General features: G+C 45.9%; 1 protein-coding gene across 6 annotated transcripts in view; it reads right to left on the bottom strand.

Annotated features, from left to right (window-relative positions):
• Ahnak (AHNAK nucleoprotein) overlaps positions 1–17982 on the bottom strand; it is an 89753-nt gene that overhangs the window by 48462 nt on the left and 23309 nt on the right. For 4 of the 6 annotated variants that reach the window (XM_029532271.1, XM_029532280.1, XM_029532285.1 and 1 more), the window contains exon 7: positions 11764–16067. The exons of 1 other annotated variant lie outside the window; for it this stretch is intronic. In XM_029532271.1, coding sequence (XP_029388131.1) covers positions 12625–16067 — 3443 coding nt within the window. In that variant the 3' untranslated portion in view covers positions 11764–12624. Of the gene's footprint in view, positions 1–11763; positions 16087–17982 lie in introns of those variants that run through there. One more of the 6 variants, XM_029532276.1, reaches the window with a different exon arrangement.

The raw sequence follows: 17982 nt of genomic DNA, 5'->3' as shown, positions 1-17982 counted from the left end.
CAAAAGAAGCAAATACATCCAAAAGTCAGAAAATAAACAAACACAGGACTGAGCTCACAAATAAAAAAAAAAAAAAAAAAAAAAAAAAAAAAACTCAGATGGGCTGTTATGTTTTATTTAAATAATTATTTATTTTAACGTATATGGGTATTTTACCTATATGTATGTCTGCATGCCTGGTGCTCTCAGAGGCCAAAAGAGGGCATCAGATCCCCTGGCATTACAGATGGCTGTGAGCCACCATATGGGTTCTGGAAACTGAACCTGGGTCCTCTCTATCTCTCCAGACCCTATTGTATTTGGAGACAAGGTTGCTTCATTGCTCAGGCTGGTCTTAAACTCTTAAACTCAAGTAATCCTCCTGTCTTAGCCTTCCTAGTAGCTGGCACTACAGATCCACACCACCATTCTAGCCTTTTTGGGCAGGGGGAGGGAGTTGAGTTAAGGTCTCACTGTGTAGCTCTAGCTATCGCATGATGTATACAAGGCTGACCTCAAACTCAGAGATCTGCCTGCCTCTGCCTCAACAGTGCTAGAATTAAAGACATGCGCCACCATCCCGTGTCTCTCTCTCTCTCTCTCTCTCTCTCTCTCTTTCCCTGTGTGCCTGTGTGTGTGTTACATAAGTATATAATATATATTTAATAAAAATGAAAACAACTGAAGGACAGCATAATAATCACAGCCACATGTCACTGACTGAGCCATGGATAACATGCCAGATGCCTGCCTCTTGTTTGGAACCTTACTGATGGAATACTCTTCCACTCACCCCACAGCAGCTACCAGTAGCCCACCATTCTCAGAGTTTAGGTCTTCACTTTCTGCGCCTCCAAGCTCCGCCTGACCTCCTGTCTACCCATACGTCATTCTGGAAGCTGGAATGGTGCAGACCTGGGGAACACCACCAATAGTCTGCAGACCTTGCATCCCTGACCACAGCTGAATTCACACCCTAACAGCTCAAGGGAAGCGGCTGGCCTGCAGAAACCTCAACAATAGCTCAGAGAAGAAGAATAAAAATAAAAATAAAAGCAGCCCTGGGTTTGTTGTTCATCTTCTGTTTATTTGTGTTTATTCTCACCCTGAATTTAGGAAAATGAGACTACCCAGCAAAGGACAGAAGGAAAACAGGTGTACCTGATGCTGATGGGAACTGTGTGCAGTGTTAAGACAGGGCCACCGTGACCTATAGAGTCTCTGCCAAGTGCTGGGTGCCACATGCCAGGTGCCTGGCATTATGCCTGAGATAAAATAATAAATAAAAATACAGCATCCCTCCCTCACAGGGTTGACAATCACATGCGGGAGAGAGACTGACAAGCAGTCACTCACTGATAACTGAATATAAGTAGCACTGAGACCAGGAAACTAGAGTAATGAGAGCACAGAAGAGTTGGGAAAGAGAGAGGAATCCAGGCAGACTTCCAGGAGGAAATGCCCCTTAGACTGAAACCCAAGGGTGAGAGAAGAGAAGGCTACATCAAAGTCAGAGGACTGCTGGGAAAAGCTGAGAGGGGCTGGCAAGGCCAATCAGGAGCTCGCAGAAACTGACAACCACTGCAGTAAACCGTAGAGAGGAGCCTGGGGGTCAAAGGTTCCCCGGGTCTGGATGAGGTATGGACAAGCTGAGGTACCTCCACAGCTGCTTCCCTCTCTGTGTAAACCAACAGTCAGCATTCTCATCCAAATTTTTTTGTTTTGGTTTTTGAGACAAGGTATCACTATGTAGCTCTGGCTGACCTGGAACTTGCTGTGTAGCTCTTGTTGCCCGCAGACTCTCAGAGATCCACTGGCCTCTGCTTCCTGATTCGTCTGCTGGAATGAAAGGGGTGTGCCACCCTACCGCACAAAGATTGTTCTTAAATGGGCATGTGTATCCGTGTGAGCTTATGCCACATGAGTTCAGATATCCACGGCCAGATCCCCTGGAGCTGGAGTTACAAATGAATGTCAGCGACCCAATGTGGGCGCTGCAAATCAAACTTTGGTCCTCCCAGAGATCAGGCGTCACTCTTAACCACTAAGTCACCTCTCCAGCCACCTCACCCCATCCAACTTTTAAATCTTTCTAGTGAATATTAAACCAGTTCATTCCAAGTTCAACCCACTGTCAGGGCACAGTGGTTAAAAGACAAGCTAGGACCCCATGTTGTTCCCTGTACTCATTCCTGTGACCAACAAACACTTTCAAAGGTTTTCCATGGTTATATAACAAGAACATGACAAGTGACACACAGGATCCAACCGTTTCCCCTCTGGAAACAACCAAAGGGAATGTTTGCAGAACATGCAGTACAGGGCTTTGTACCCGGGAGAGTGGCAAGGCCTGGAATGGCCATCCAGGGGCAAGAGTCTGGCTAATCCAAAGCACTTATTTCCTTCTGATAATCAGTAATCTGTAATTTCCCACTTTTAGGGGTAGCAATTACTCCAAACAAAGAGCAGTAACCGAAAACAGTAGTTAAAGGGAGTGGCTTTTTTTTTTTTCCTCTAAAAGAGACCTGAAGCTCAGCTAAAGAAAAAATAAAAACCTTAGTCCAAAGCTTATCTATTAGAGTCAATAGGAAAAATAATTTAAAGGAAAATATGGTGTGCAAACAGAAAAAAAGTAGAAGCCTACCCACCCCTACCAGGCCCCCACCCCTACCAGGCCCCCACCCCCTACGAGGGCCCCACCCCCTAAAGTGAATTTGCCCTACCTGACCCACCTTACTCCTACAGCTGAAATTCCTAGAATTTATTTTCTAGGAATTTCGACAATTCAAATAGGCTGCCTCCACTCTCTCACCTGACATCTCCATCTGCCTGAAGGGCCCACTTGAAATTCAAGTGTGAGCCAAACTCGCAGGCTTACAAATAGAAAATGCACTGTCATTCTTCTCCCTGGCTTTTCACATTCCAGTCCTCCCCACGGCCTGGCTGCCTGAGCCAGGGGACAGAGCACCGGCTGCCTGGCAGCTGTGTGTCCTAGAAGAGACTGCACACACAGGAAAAAACACACAGAGCAGGCTATACTGCATGACTGAAAAAAAAAAAAAAAAACCAAAGCCTTCCACTTTGGGTGGACAGGAGTAGCGACCTTTAAGCTGAAGCTCTTTCCTTGGGAGGGTATCAAGTGCCCCACACTGCAGTCCTGTGTGACTACAGCTCAGTAATGAGGGCTGCCAGACTCCAGGAGATGGGTGGATGGACCTTAAATAGTCACCAGGAGGGTGACTTCTTGTGTAGCCCAAGCTGTCCTGGAATAAAGCCATCAATGGGAGGATGACCTTGAACTTTAGATTCTCCTGTGTCCACCTCCTGAGTTCTGGGGTTTCAGCTGTGTGCCACCACACCAGGCTTATGATATGGCAAGTCCAGGACTTGCTACATTCCCAGCCCACACACAAGTCCTGTTTTTACTATTATTTGTGCGTACAGATATATGTATCTGTGTGCATGTTTATGCATGTACACATGTGTGTATGTGTGTACAAGACTATGCCCATGCATGTGAGGGCCAGAGGCCAAAGTCATCTATCTTTCTCTGTCTTTCTCTACCTTGATCTGGCTCACCAATGGGCTAGACTGTCAGGCCAGAGAGCTCTGGAAGTTCTCTATCCCCAGCCCATCCCCCAGTGACAGGGTTACAGAGAATGCCATGCCCACCTTTTACCTCCGTTCTGGACACCAGAACTCAAGTCCTCACGTACGAGCAGCAAGAGCCTAAGTACCAAGCCGTATCCCCAGCCCGCTTTTAAACACCAGCATTCAAAAGTGTAAGCCCATGGTGCTGTCACAGACAAATCCATCTTTTAGGCAAAGTCTATATAAAGGAGAGATTGGGGCTGATGCTGCATTTTAGAAATGAAGGTCCCACCAGGTAAGGGGTGAGTCCCAGAGGCAACACATAACATGTGAAGCACGTACAGCAGCTTCCAGCTGGTCTCTGCTGGTCTTTTTTCTGTGATTACTCAGTATCATCTGCCCAGTCTTGTTTGGCCATCAGCCTGGCTCATTACTTCACAGCAGCCTGGTCTAAATAGATAAAAATCTGCCTAGGAACTGTGACAGAACTTGGATTAGTTCCAGGACTGGCTGGTTGGCTAAAAGTGGCTACAATTACTCCCAGAGACTGGGTTCCCTTGTTCCCTGGACACTAACAGCTGGAATTGGTGAATTGGGGTAGGGGGCAGGGATGTCAGATCATTTGATTTGGAGTCAGAAAAAAAATTTTGCCTCGATGTTACAGTGCTCTGTTTTCTTAGAGTTCATTTATTTGGAGCACCCAGAAAGGCAGGGCTCAAACCCTTTGGGGCTGTCTGCATAGTAACGAATAAAGCCAACGTTTTGCACGTACTAGAAAATTGAGTCACACCCCACCCTTCTTCTTTTTTCTGGTCTTCCTCTTCCACACCCTTTACATTTCTCAGGCTCATCCACATCATCCTGGCTCTGACCAAGCCACTTTTGCCCAGGCTTCTCTTGGATTTTGACTTGTTTCCTTCTAGGCTCTAACCTGTGACTGAAGAGCTCTAGGTGTCCAGAGTTCTTACCCTCGGGCTTGGAACCCATGGTGGGTGGAACTGCCCCATCCAAGTTGGGGAGCATGGAAATCCCTGATCATACCGCGGGCTGTTGGCTGATTCTCAAACCGGAGTCGAGCAGGTATGGCAGGTGCAGAAATACACAGGGAAACACCACACTTGGAAGCAACTCTTTCCTACTCCCATTCCCTGTGTGTAAATACCTCACATTTCCAGGCCCTCCCCTAGACACAAGGTTCAACCTCCTAGGGTCCCAGATTGATCAGAGTAGTGTTTGCAAACAATCAACCCGTCCACTCTCTAGGGACCCCGGGACTAGTGGACGGGACTTGTTTCTCTCATTTGTTAGTATCATGGAAGCGCAAAGTCTGTATAGGGCAAAGGACTGGGAATAGTGTGAGGTAGGAAGTCTAAGAAAGAGACTAACAGCTGCCCAGGAGGGCAAGCCTGGGCCAATGTCTCACTGCTCTTTAGCCCACTGTCTCCCCTTGGAGGGGAAAAATTGGATGCATACACCAATCTTTGCCTTCCAAAGCTGGTCCTGAAACCTGTGTTCCTCTGGGACCTCAGTGTCTACCCTTCCTGCCCTAGTCCCACCCTACTGTCCCACACTTCACTCCCAGCTTTCACTCCTGCTGCCTCCCTGCTTGGAAACTCTCCCCCCCCCCCCAGCTCCTCTCCAAGCCTTATAACACGGTTTACTAACCCAGCCTTCCCAGTAGCAGAAAGAACAAACTGCTGATAAAGACATGAGGTTTCTCAGAACAGACTCCAGTGAGAATGTTGACGCTGTTGGAATATGTGCCCCTGCACACAGCACTAACCCTGTCTGAACTTGCCTATTAAATGCAAATTAGGGCCCACCTTGTGGCGTTGTATGTGACTTAGAACACTTAACCAAGAGTTAGCCCCGGGCGTGGTGGCGCACGCCTTTAATCCCAGCACTCGGGAGGCAGAGGTAGGCGGATTTCTGAGTTCGAGGCCAGTCTGGTCTACAAAGTGAGTTCTAGGACAGCCAGAGCTATACAGAGAAACCCTGTCTCGAAAAACCAAAATTTTAGCAAGCAGATCATGGAAATGACTCGTACACACAATTTTTACTATACATTGAGCACACTGTACTATTCATGCTGCAGAAGTTGGAGTTTATTAGGAAGAAGGTATACATGTTAATTTACATTATTCTCATAATGCTGTAAGAAGAATTCCATACCATCTCCTTCTTTTCATCTTATAGAAAAGGAAATTCAATATCTGTCTCCTGACCTGGGTCCTAAGAAATGAACCCCAGACCTGAACACATCACGCAAAAACTCTACCAACTAAGTTATATCTCCAGCCTCATGTCACAGATTTTGATGAGTTACCAAGGGTCCCAAAGGTCCCCCAAAAGAACCTTTTTTTTTTTAAATGGTTTTTCAAGACAGGATTTTTCTGTGTAGCCCTGGTCAACCTGAAACTCAATCTATAGACCAGGCTGGCCTCTAACTCAAAGATTTACCTGCCTATGTCTCCTGAGTGCTAGGATTAAAGGTGTGCACCATCACCACCTAGCATTTGATAGCTATTTTTAAATAATTTAAAAATAGTTTAAAAAAATAACTATTTTTTAATTATTTAATGTGTATGATTGTGTTGCTCTATTATATGTATGCATAGCACATGTGTCTCTGGTGCCCTAAGAGGCCAAAACGTATACCAGATCAGGAACTAGAGTTTTGGATCATTGTGAGCCAACTTATGGGTGCTGGGAACTGAACTGAGATCTTCCAGAAGAATATTAACCTCTGAGTCCCAAGATTTAGTTTTTTAATGTATGTGTATGTGTGTAAAATTTCATGTGCATATGTGCACCGTATGCATACATGAGGCCCTGGAGGTCAGAAGAGGGTGGTAGATCCCCAGGAACTGGAACAGCAGCTGGTTGCAGGTGGCCATGTGGGTACTGGAACTGAATCTAGGACCTCTACAAGAGCAATAAGTGTTCTTAACTACTAAGCCATCTCTCCATCCCCAGTTATTAGCTGATTGTTTGTTTGTTTGCTTGCTTGCTTGCTTGCTTGTTTTTTGAGACAGGCTCTCACTATGTAACCTTGGCTAGCCGGGTGACCCAGCACTCACAGAGAATCCACCTGTTTCTGCCTCCCCAGTGCTGAGACTAAAGTCATGTGTCACCATGCTTGGCTCTAGTTTTTATTATTATTCCCTTAATACTTTCAGAGACAAGAAAATGTCTAAGATCCTACAGATTTCAAGAGATTTTTTTATGCCCCTCCCCAGAAACTCCCCCTTCCTTCAGGGAACTATTCTGGGGGGGAGAAAAACAATTTAGTTTCTAAAATTTGAAAGCTTTGATTTCCCTAGGTAGAATCACCCCTTCTAGGCTCTGAGTACAGCCTCACCTCTCCGGACTATGAGACGGAGTGGGTAGTGCCTGCTTTCCTGGGTGGAGCTGAGAACACAGAGTGAGATGTCCTGAAGATAAAGCACTTGTGCACTAAAAGGACCTGTCTGTCCAAAACTTAAAAAAAAAAAAAAAAAAAAAAAAAAAGGGTTCTTCATCTGTAACCCTTTCCAACCTCAACCACTCAACCATCCTACTGGGAAGTCTTTCTGTGCTGGCCAGACCTCAAACTTGTTGTGGAAAAAAACAGAGGCATTTATGGGGAAACGAAACCGCCCTCCTGGGCAGAATGTTCCCCCACACATTTGCTGTGGCACAAGGCTGCTGCTCTGCAGGGAGCATTCAGCCTCGGGAGGCCCCTGAAGCTGCCTGACGCCACAGGGTGATCCAGAGGCTGGTAAACAGCTCGTGGTATTCCCAGCTCTGTGGCAAGCATTCATGCACAGAATTCTTTATCCTCGTGAGCAAAGACAGAAAGCTGCTGTGTGCTGCAAAGCCCTAGGCCAGAGCCCCACTTTCAAAATCCCCAACCAGAGATCACGCCAAGGCCAAGCATGCCACCAGCCTCCAGAGCGCACTTGCGAAATAAACTTGCCCAAACTTGGACTTCTCGCTTGAAAACTTAGATTTACTTGTTAATTCCAAAGGGAAAGCATGGCAAGATTACAAGGAAGAAGTCTGGCAAGCTCCTACTTAATTGGCACTAGTACACTCACATGCCTTCAGAAGGGTGAGCTAAAAGGCACCTAACATTTACTTCTATGAGTGTCCTACCCGCAAAGGTATCACCTGATGTGATCATAACGACATTATCAGACACATCACACGAAGGGATATTGCTACAAAACAACTGGCTTCATACCCTTCAAACGGATCAATGCCAGGCCAGCAAGAGGGAGCAGGTAAAAGTACTTGCTGCCATGCCTAAGGACATGAGTTTGATCCCCAAGACCAAAGATCCCATGTTCCAAGGTTTGTCCTCTGACTTCCACACTTGAGCCATGTCTCCCACACGCACACACACACTCACTCACACACTCATACTCATACACTCATACACACATTAAATTTTTTAAAGGAAAAGATATTGCAGCTGCTGGGGCCATTGTATACACTTGTAGTCATACCTTTGGAAGGCTAAGGCAGAAGCATTGTGAGTTTGAGGTCAGCCTGAACTACAGAAGGACCTCCTGGCCAACCTGAGTTACATAGTGAGACCTTCTAGATTGAAGAAATAGTGGCTCACACCTGTAACTCCAGAATTGGAGAGGCTGAGGCAAGAGTATTAGCATTAGTGTGAGGCCAATCGTACACAGGGAGTTTCAGGGCAACCTAGGCAACAAGTATAAGACTCTGTGTCAGAGACAGAATTAAAAACAAAACAAAAGGGAGGGCTGGTGAGATGGCTCAGTGGGTAAGAGCACCCGACTGCTCTTCTGAAGGTCCAGAGTTCAAATCCCAGCAACCACATGGTGGCTCATAACCATCCGTAACAAGATCTGACTCCCACTTCTAGAGTGTCTGAAGACAGTTACAGTGTACTTACATATAATAAATAAATAAATCTTTTAAAAAAAAAATAATAGATTGAAATCATGGAGAAGAGAATAAAATTCCAAGGGGGACTCAGAAGCCTGGCCTGAAGCCTAGCTGGGACAAAAGGTCAGCTCTGTTAAGGAAACTACAGGGATAATCAAGGAACTTATGAATGGATGATATGAACAATGATAGATCAAAGTAAGACTTACTGAATTTAATCATTATATTAGAGTTGCATAAGAAAGTGTCCACACAACCGGGCGTGGTGGCACACGCCTTTGATCCCAGCACTCGGGAGGCAGAGGCAGGCGGATTTCTGAGTTCGAGGCCAGCCTGGTCTACAGAGTGAGTTCCAGGACAGCCAGGGCTACACAGAGAAACCCTGTCTCAAAAACCAAAACCCCAAAACCAAAAACCAAAAAACAAAAAACAAAAAAAAGAAAAAGAAAAAGAAAAAAGAAAGTGTCCACACACAGTGAAGCACTTAGATAGTAAACTGCTGTGACATCTGTAGTGAGCTCTTGACCAATTCAACAAAAAATAATGGTGATGATGTCTATATATAGAGAGATTAAAGTAAGGGAGGAAAGTGTCAAGAATTTGAGAACAACCCTGAAGGTGGTACACGCCTTTGTTCCCAGCACTCGGGAAGCAGGCCAGCCTGGTCTACAGAGTGAGTTCCAGGACGGCCAGGGCTACACAGAGAAACCCTGTCCTCCAAAGAGGAGAAGGAAGAGGAGGGTGTGGAGTGGAGGAGGGGGAGGGGAGGAGAACACGAATGTCATGTATATATGTATCACCATATTAATCTTGCAATTTCTCTGAAGATTTTAATTTAAAGTGTGCATACTTTAAAAAGAGTGAGAAAAGACAGAGTGGTGTGCACACCTTTAATCCCAGAACCCAGGAGGCAGAGGCAGGTGGTTCTTGGAGAGTTTGAGGTCAGCCTGGTCTATATAATGAGTTTCAGGCTAGTCAGGGATACAAAGTGAGATCTGGGGATGGGGTGGGGGTAGAGGTAAGGGAAAGAGAGAAGATGGAAGGAAGGAAGGATGAAGGAAAGGACCAACACCTTTAAATGCATGCTGAGTCCCCTTGGTTGTATTTCCGAATTTCACAGCTCAGATGGTACCCTGAAGTAGGATGTGTGCATTAGCCATGTGTGAGTCCCGGTGGAGGCTGTCCATTTTGGTCTGGGAAGCTGGAGACTGAGCTATACTTCAACACTGACATGTCTCAAAACATTTCAGACAATGCCACACAGGAAAAATAATTACTCAGTGTCACAATCACACCTTGCTTTTCACCCAAAATGGCCCATCCACACCACTCTTCAGCCTGCTTCCAAGGGCATCACGGACTCTTGGGTCTGGGAAGAACCTTAGAAACTCCAAAAGCCCCCATCCACATTACCAGGAAGTAAATAGAGGTCCACAATGAACCCTAACGGACCCAACACGGGAGATTAAGTCAGTGACTCCCAGGCCAGTATTCTTTTGCAGGACCCAGGGCCTCTGCAGTGTCTTCTAGTCCCTTTTGGCTCTTTGCAAAATTGAGAGAAAACTTTGTTTCCCTGAGGAAATTATCTTCCCTCTGTATGTGTCTGTGTGCAAGTATCTATCTGTCTGTCTGTCTGTCTGTCTGTCTGTAGGTCAGAAAACAAACTGCAGGAGTCAGTTATCTCCTTCCACCATTTGGATCTTGGAGATTAAACTCAGGTCATCAGGCTTCTTTCGCAGCAATCACTTTTACCTACTGAGCCACTTCATGAGTCCAAGTGATCCTTTTTTAATGTATACTTAACTCTGTAGGCAATTACAAGAGAAAGAACAAAGATATTGTTTCTGGAGATTTGCACATTGGGTAGTGTCTGCCTAGCATACCAGGGGTTCTTACTGGGTTCAATCCCCAACACCTCCTAAAGCAGAGAGGTAGCAGACAGAATTGTAACTGCAGCAGAGGAAGGAGGAGGATCGAGGTTATCCTCCAGCCCCTCCTGCCTCCTGCCATGCTGCTCCTCCTGCTGAGATGGCCCCTGCAGGATGGAGACCTCCTGTTCTATAGTCACTGCCCCCAGCCTAAGCCTGATGTAAGAATGCCTGAAAGGTTCCTTGAGGTCTAATGGCCACTTACTGCCCACCCATTCTACTCAAGACTCCCAACTGTCCCAGCCAATAAGTTATTTCCTGAAGGTCTTGGGAGTCTCATCATCTCCACTAGATGTGTCATTTTCCCCAATCCCACGCCCTTTTTCAGGGTTCAAAGCATTCCAAATTTCAGCATTCATTACAGTCATTTGGTCAGTAGAAGTCAGCAGAAGAGAATTTTGAAGTCACTGGGCCTTAGTATCTAGCCATGGTGCTCAAAAAGTATTTACTGAATGAGTGAACACTTCAGTCTACACTAGCTACACATCTCCTTCCTCAAGCTGAACAATGAGTTGTACAATTGAACAGCTTGGACACATCTGTCTAGGATATCTTCCCAATATCCTAGTGGTCAACTTCACAACAGTATACATGGGTACTGGATGTGATGACTTACACTTGTAACCCCATCACTTAGGAAGATTGTCTCAAATTCAAGGCTAGCTCAGACTACACTGGGAGTTCCAGGACAGCCTTGAATACTTGGTTATAGTGTGTCTCAAAATACAAAATACCTGTTTCAGAAAGAAAGAAAGAAAGAAAGAAAGAAAGAAAGAAAGAAAGAAAGAAAGAAAGAAAGAAAGAAAGAAAGAAAGAAAGAAAGAAAGAAAGAAAGGGAAAAGAAAGAAAAGAAAAGAAAAGAAAAGAAAAGGAAAGAAAAGAAAAGAAAAGAAAAGAAAAGAAAAGAAAAGAAAAGAAAAGAAAAGAAAAGAAAAAAGAGGATCCTTTTGCTTCCACCCCCATGTGCTGGGATTGTAGCTGTGAACCACCACACTGGGTCTTATGAGTGTCTAGGAATTTAACCCAGGCTCTCATGCATACCAGCCAAGCACTCTATGAACTGAATTACATCCTTAGCCCCACCCCCACCCCACCCCATTTTAAAGTCTTGCTCATACTAAGGTAAATGTTCTATGGTGAATTGTGACCACTGTTCATTCTCAATTGCTCAGCCATGATGCTGCCAGTCTCCTATTATAGTCAAGAAGCAAAGACTTCCTTCTGGTACCTGTGCAGAGGTAATGCCTTGAATGAAGTCACTAACAAAATAAGCATCGGGTGGATCAAGTCTGAACCATGAGGGCTGTGTGCACAGCCTCCCTTGGCTTCATCCCTTCAGCACAGAATACAAGACCACGATACATCAGGGTTAATAAAGAGCTTTATTTGGCTTGTACATTCATGACTTTCATACATTCTCAATTAATTTGCCATTAAAGTGCCAGACATTTCCTTAATCATGATGACATTTGTTAAAAGAAATCGGAACTTTTCCCAGGACATAGCAGTCATGAATGAACACTCTTCTTATCAAACCCAGAATGTAAGCCCCTCACGTTGACCTAGTGGGTTGGACAATTTGCAAACAGATTCAAATCCCCTCTCACCTTGAGCACCAAACTAGGCTGGGACTAACACACCTGGGGATTAAAAGGTCATGCTACAGAGATGGAAAAACAACCACCCACTGGCTGCCACCTCTTCAGGGCTATGCCAGGGCTTCACAGGTCCAACCTTCAGAGCAATTAAGACCTTGCTCCCTCTGCCACTTTTTATCCCACCCTCCCTTACTCACAAAAGCCCCCAAAGTCCATTACAATGAAAAAAGAGTGGGTTTCAATAACCCAGGTACTGAAGATATTCAGTAAAAAATAAGGAAGATAAACACAAAAGCTTGCTTAGTAAACACGAGCTCTCAGCGTTCAATGCAAAGAAAAAAAAAAAAAGAAAAAGAAAAAGAAAAGAAAACAGAAACCAAAAAACAACTGAAATCTTAAGGCAATACTGTTGACTTTGCAGGTGGGCCAGATGGGCTTAGAACTTCACCTAGCTGCAGAGTCCCAGGAGCCTACAGGCACTTGGTTTGTCGGCACTTGCCACTGGCAGGGGCAAGATCTTTGCATTATTGCTTAGACTATTGGGGTGTTTCTCTTTGGAGTTTATATACAAACACACCCAAGGCTGATGTTTTATATATATATATATGTACATACATGAAGGCCCACTACTCTTTCTTTGTGGAAACTGATAGTTCTACCTCAGGAAGCTGGATCCCAACCTTGGTCCCACTGTCGTTGCTAGAGGAGGAAGACAGTCGGGACTTCTTCGAGGCCAAGGACACTCCACTCCCCTGTAACTTGCCTGCCTCATCGTCACTCCCAGTAACCTCGTAATGACCTTTGCTCTTTGATCCCAAGCCACCAAAGGTACCAAACTTCAGCTTTCCATGCTTGCCTTTAACTTCTCCACCTGCAAACTCCAAAGTCCCCGTTGGGGTGGAAGGCGCTGAGAACTCCCTCTCATCGCTGAAGGAGTTGGAGCGATGTCTTGGCTTCTTACTTTTAAATAGGGAGAATTTACCTTTGGGCGAAGATGCTTCCGCTTCCACTTCTCCTTCCAGAGAGCCCAAGCTGGCCTTTGAGCTCTTCAGGTCCCCTTTGGACCCAGAAATGGATGCTTCAGGTGAGCCAGTGACACCACCTTTCCCTTTCGATTTAGAAAAGGTAAACTTGGGCATTTTGATTTTGGATTTTTTCAGTTTTACTTCAGACTCTTCCCACTCACCTTCTCCAGCACCAGCCTGCACATTGGCCTCCACTTTAGGGAAGTTGACATCCACTCCTACTTCTCTACCAATGAGCTCACGGCCAGAGAAGGTAAACTTAGGGATCTTCATCTTGGGGAATGTTACTTTTCCAGATTCACTTTCCAAGTGACCTTGAGGCCCAGACACACTCAGCCCGGGGCCCTGGAGTCCGATCTGGCCCCCTTTCACATCTCCTTCTATCTTTGGTCCTGAGAAATGAAGGTTCCCAGCAAGCTTAGATGTATCCAAGTTTAGAGAAGAGGAGACTTGGGGTCCCTTCCACTCAACTCCAGAGCCTTTGACACTCATATGCCCTTCACCCAGGTTGATATCTGGGACACTGATACCCCCTGAAACATCTACACCTCCTTTGACTTTGGGGCCCTTCAAGCTGACACCAAAATCTGACTCAGGAGATGCCACATTAAAGGAAGGCCCCTTGACACTGATATCAGGAACAGCCCCATGGAGACCTATTCCTGAACCTTTCAGATCTCCTTTAATTTCGGGACCAGAAATCTGCCCTGATGAGAGTTTCACATCACACCCAGAAGCCTTAATTCCAGGCATTTGGAGGTTTCCTTCTGGGCCTTGAATACTGATGCCTGGAAGACCTCCCCCAATCGCTGGGCCTTTTAATTCACCCGTGGCCCCCAGGCTTCCCTTCACTTTTGGTCCTTCCAAGTTAAAGTCCATGCTTGGTGCTGAGATCTGAGGCCCTTTCAGATTCACATCCATCCCTGACCCTTTTAGTTCTCCACAAACTTGTGGCCCCTTGATGTTAATGTCCAAGTCGGATCCCGGAGTGGAGATGCCAAACTGAGGCAGCTTCATGTGGGGAAGTTTGACACCACCTTCTGAGGCCTCCAAGCTAAGATCAGGAGTAGCCACAGATACTTTAGGGCATTTGATGTCTCCAGACACAGCCAGATCTCCCTGTAGACTTGGTCCCTTCAGTGTTACATCTGGTGCCCCCACACTGAGTGCTGTTGTGGCATCAATCCCTGACATTTTCACACCATCTGCTCCTATATGTACTTTTCCACCAACACCTTTGAGGTCAAGACCTGGGGCATGAAGCTTCATGCTGGGACTGGAGGCACCCAGGTCTCCCTTCAAACTTGGTCCTTTCAAGTTCAGGTCAAGATCAGGCCCAGACACTTTTGGCATAGAGAGGTCCACCGAAGGCAAATCTACTCCTGGGCCTTTTAGAGACAGATCAGGCCCTTCAAGCTTCATATCTGATGTGCTCAACCCTCCTTCAAGAGAGGGCATCTGAGCATGGATCTCAGCACTCCCACCTTCCATTTTCACTCCCGGGGCACTGATCTTGGGCAAGGAAAACTTAGGGAACTTGATTTTCCCTTCTGGACCTTGTAGATCTATGTCAGGTCCTTCCAGCCCCACACTGGGAACATCACCCTTTATCTTTGGTCCTTTCAAATTGACATTCACATCAGGTACGGAGACTTGAGGAGAAGAAATACTAAACGAGGGTGCTTTGATTTTAGCTTCAGGGCCTTCGATGTTGATGTCAGGTGTGTCCAAGTTTGCCTGCACCTTGGGACTTTTCAAGTTGCCCTCTATCTTTGGCCCTGAGGCTTCCATGCCTGGCACCTTGAACTTGGGAGCCTTCACATGAATATCAGGAGCTTCCACATTAATCCCTGGTGAAGAAATATCCACATCTGGTACCTTGATTTCACCCTCCAGCTTGGGGCTAGGTAGGGGAGCCTCTGCTTTAAATTTAGGTGACTTAATGTCGAATTCTACATCTGGAAAGTACATTTTTCCAAACATAGTTTTCTTGACTTTGGGAGATTTTACTTCAGTTTTGAGTGCAGCATCAGGCCCTGTAACACTGACGTCTACGTCGGGAGCTTTGAGACCGGCATCAGTCTCACCTCCAGGAATATTCAAATCAAATCCCTGTTTTTTGGCCTTAACTTTAGGACCACTCATGTGAATTTTAGGCATTTTAAACTTGCTTTTCTTGACCTTGCCACCAATGTTTATTTCAGGAGAATCAATACTCAGCTCTGCTTCAGGGACAGTCACATCAACTGTGGGTGTCTTGATGTCAGCTTTGGGGCTTTTTGCACCAAATCCAAACTTGGGTTTCTTAAACTTCGGAACTTTAACATCTGGCCCCTCAATATTAATATCTGGGCTCTCCATGTGGACATCTAAGCTTGGAGTTTCTATATCAACTTTAGGCCCCTTGAGGTCTACCTCACCACCTCCTAACTTAGGTGCAGAAATTCCAACTTTTGGTGTCTTAAGGTGCACATTAGCATCAGGCCCAGTTATTTTAGGAACAGATAGCTCCAGCGATGGCATCTTCACGTTAGGCCCACTAAGTTTAGCATCAGGGCCTTCAAAATCCAGACCTGGACCTTTCAGATCTACTTCCGGCCCTTTGAGAGTACCTTCAATCTTAGGGACAGACCCATCAAAGGCTCCTTTTACTTTGGGTCCTTTTAACTCCAGATCAACATCAGGCATAGAGATCTTGGGAGCCTTGATGTTAATCTCAGGCATCCTGAATTTGGAACCTTTTACTTTCATATCTGGACCCTCAACATTCACATCAGGAACATCAATGTCCATCTTGGGTCCTGAAACATCAAGGTCAGCCTTGGGCAGGTTCACATCCACTTCTGGACCCTCTCCTTTGAAGCCAGGCATGCTGAACTTGGGCATTTTCACCTTGGGCATCTTCAGGTGCCAGTCTGGGCCATGAACATCNACATCTGGAACATCAATGTCCACTTTGGGGCCTTTAATGTCAACTTCAGGAACTTTAATCTCACCTTCCACTTTGGGCAGAGACATGTCCACATCACCCTTCACTTTGGGGCCTTTCAGGTGTAAGTCAATGTCAGGCATGGAGATCTTGGGGGCCTTGATGTTCATCTCAGGCATCTTGAACTTAGGACCCTTCAGTTTTGCATCTGGCCCTTCAATATTCACATCAGGAACATCAATGTCCACTTTGGGTCCTGAGACATCTATGTCAGCCTTGGGCAGGTTCACATCCACTTCAGGGCCTTCTGCTTTGAAGCCAGGCATGCTGAACTTGGGCATTTTCACCTTGGGCATCTTCAGGTGCCAGTCTGGGCCATGAACATCCACATCTGGGGCACTGATGTCCACTTTGGGACCTTTGATATCAACTCCAGGGCCTTTGAGATCTCCTTCCACTTTAGGTAGAGAAACATCAACATCACCCTTCACCTTTGGCCCTTTCAGGTTCAGGTCAACTTCTGGCATTGAGATCTTGGGTGCCTTGAGATGGAGATCAGGCATTTTAAATTTAGGGCCCTTCAGTTTCCCTTCTGGACCATGAATGTCAATATCAGGAGTGTCAATGTCCAGTTTAGGGCCTTTGATATCCACTTTGGGACCTTTCAAGTCCCCTTCTGGTTTAGGAATAGAAATGTCCAAATCTCCTTTTATCTTAGGCCCTTTCACGTTCAAATCAATGTCACTCATTGAGATTTGTGGAGTTTTGAAATGGACATCTGGCACCTTAAATTTAGGGCCTTTGAGTTTTCCTTCAGGACCCTCAATGTCTATTTCTGGCCCTTTAAGATCACCTTCAACATTAGGGAGTGCAAGATCCACATCTCCCTTAACTTTAGGCCCTTTTAGATTTAAGTCAAAGTCAGGCATAGAGATCTTAGGAGCTTTGATATGCATGTCTGGCATTTTAAATTTGGGTCCTTTTAATTTTCCTTCTGGAACTTCAATATTGACATCAGGAGTGTCAATATCCACAGTGGGGCACTTGATATCAATACCAGGACCCTTTAATTCACCTTCCATTTTAGGCAAGGAAGCATCCACATCACCCTTCACTTTGGGACCTTTAAGATGCAAATCAAAGTCAGGCATAGAGATTTTGGGGGCTTTTATGTTCATCTCAGGCATCTTGAATTTGGGGCCCTTCAGTTTTGCATCTGGCCCTTCAATGTTCACATCAGGAACATCAATGTCCACTTTGGGCCCTGAGACATCAATGTCAGCCTTGGGCAGGTTCACATCCACTTCTGGGCCCTCTCCTTTGAAGCCAGGCATGCTGAACTTGGGCATTTTCATCTTGGGCATCTTCAGGTGCCAGTCTGGGCCATGAACATCCACATCTGGAACATCAATGTCCACTTTGGGACCTTTGATACCAACTTCAGGGCCTTTGAGGTCTCCTTCCACTTTAGGTAGAGAAACATCTACATCACCCTTTAACTTTGGTCCTTTCAGGTTCAGGTCAACATCTGGCATTGAGATCTTGGGTGCCTTGAGGTGGAGATCAGGCATTTTAAATTTAGGGCCCTTCAGTTTTCCTTCTGGTCCTTCAATATTAACATTAGGGCCTTCAATGTCCACTTTGGGCCCTGAGACATCAATGTCAGCCTTGGGCAGGCTCACATCCACTTCTGGGCCCTCTCCTTTGAAGCCAGGCATGCTGAATTTGGGCATTTTCACCTTGGGCATCTTCAGGTGCCAGTCAGGACCATGTACATCAACATCTGGGGCACTGATGTCCACCTTGGGACCTTTGATGTCAACCTCTGGGCCTTTGAGGTCACCTTCAACTTTGGGCAGGGAAACATCTACATCACCTTTCACTTTGGGACCCTTAAGATGTAAATCTGGCATGGAGATCTTGGGAGCCTTGATGTTCATCTCAGGCATTTTGAACTTAGGACCCTTCAGCTTTGCATCTGGACCTTCAATATTCACATCTGGTACATCAATGTCCACCTTGGGTCCTGA

This window comes from Mus pahari, chromosome 1 (genome assembly GCF_900095145.1).
Source record: "Mus pahari chromosome 1, PAHARI_EIJ_v1.1, whole genome shotgun sequence".
In the NCBI taxonomy this organism is placed as follows: Eukaryota; Metazoa; Chordata; class Mammalia; order Rodentia; family Muridae; genus Mus; species Mus pahari.
Note: the sequence above shows the minus strand (reverse complement) of the source record. Positions and strands in the feature narration are given on the sequence as shown.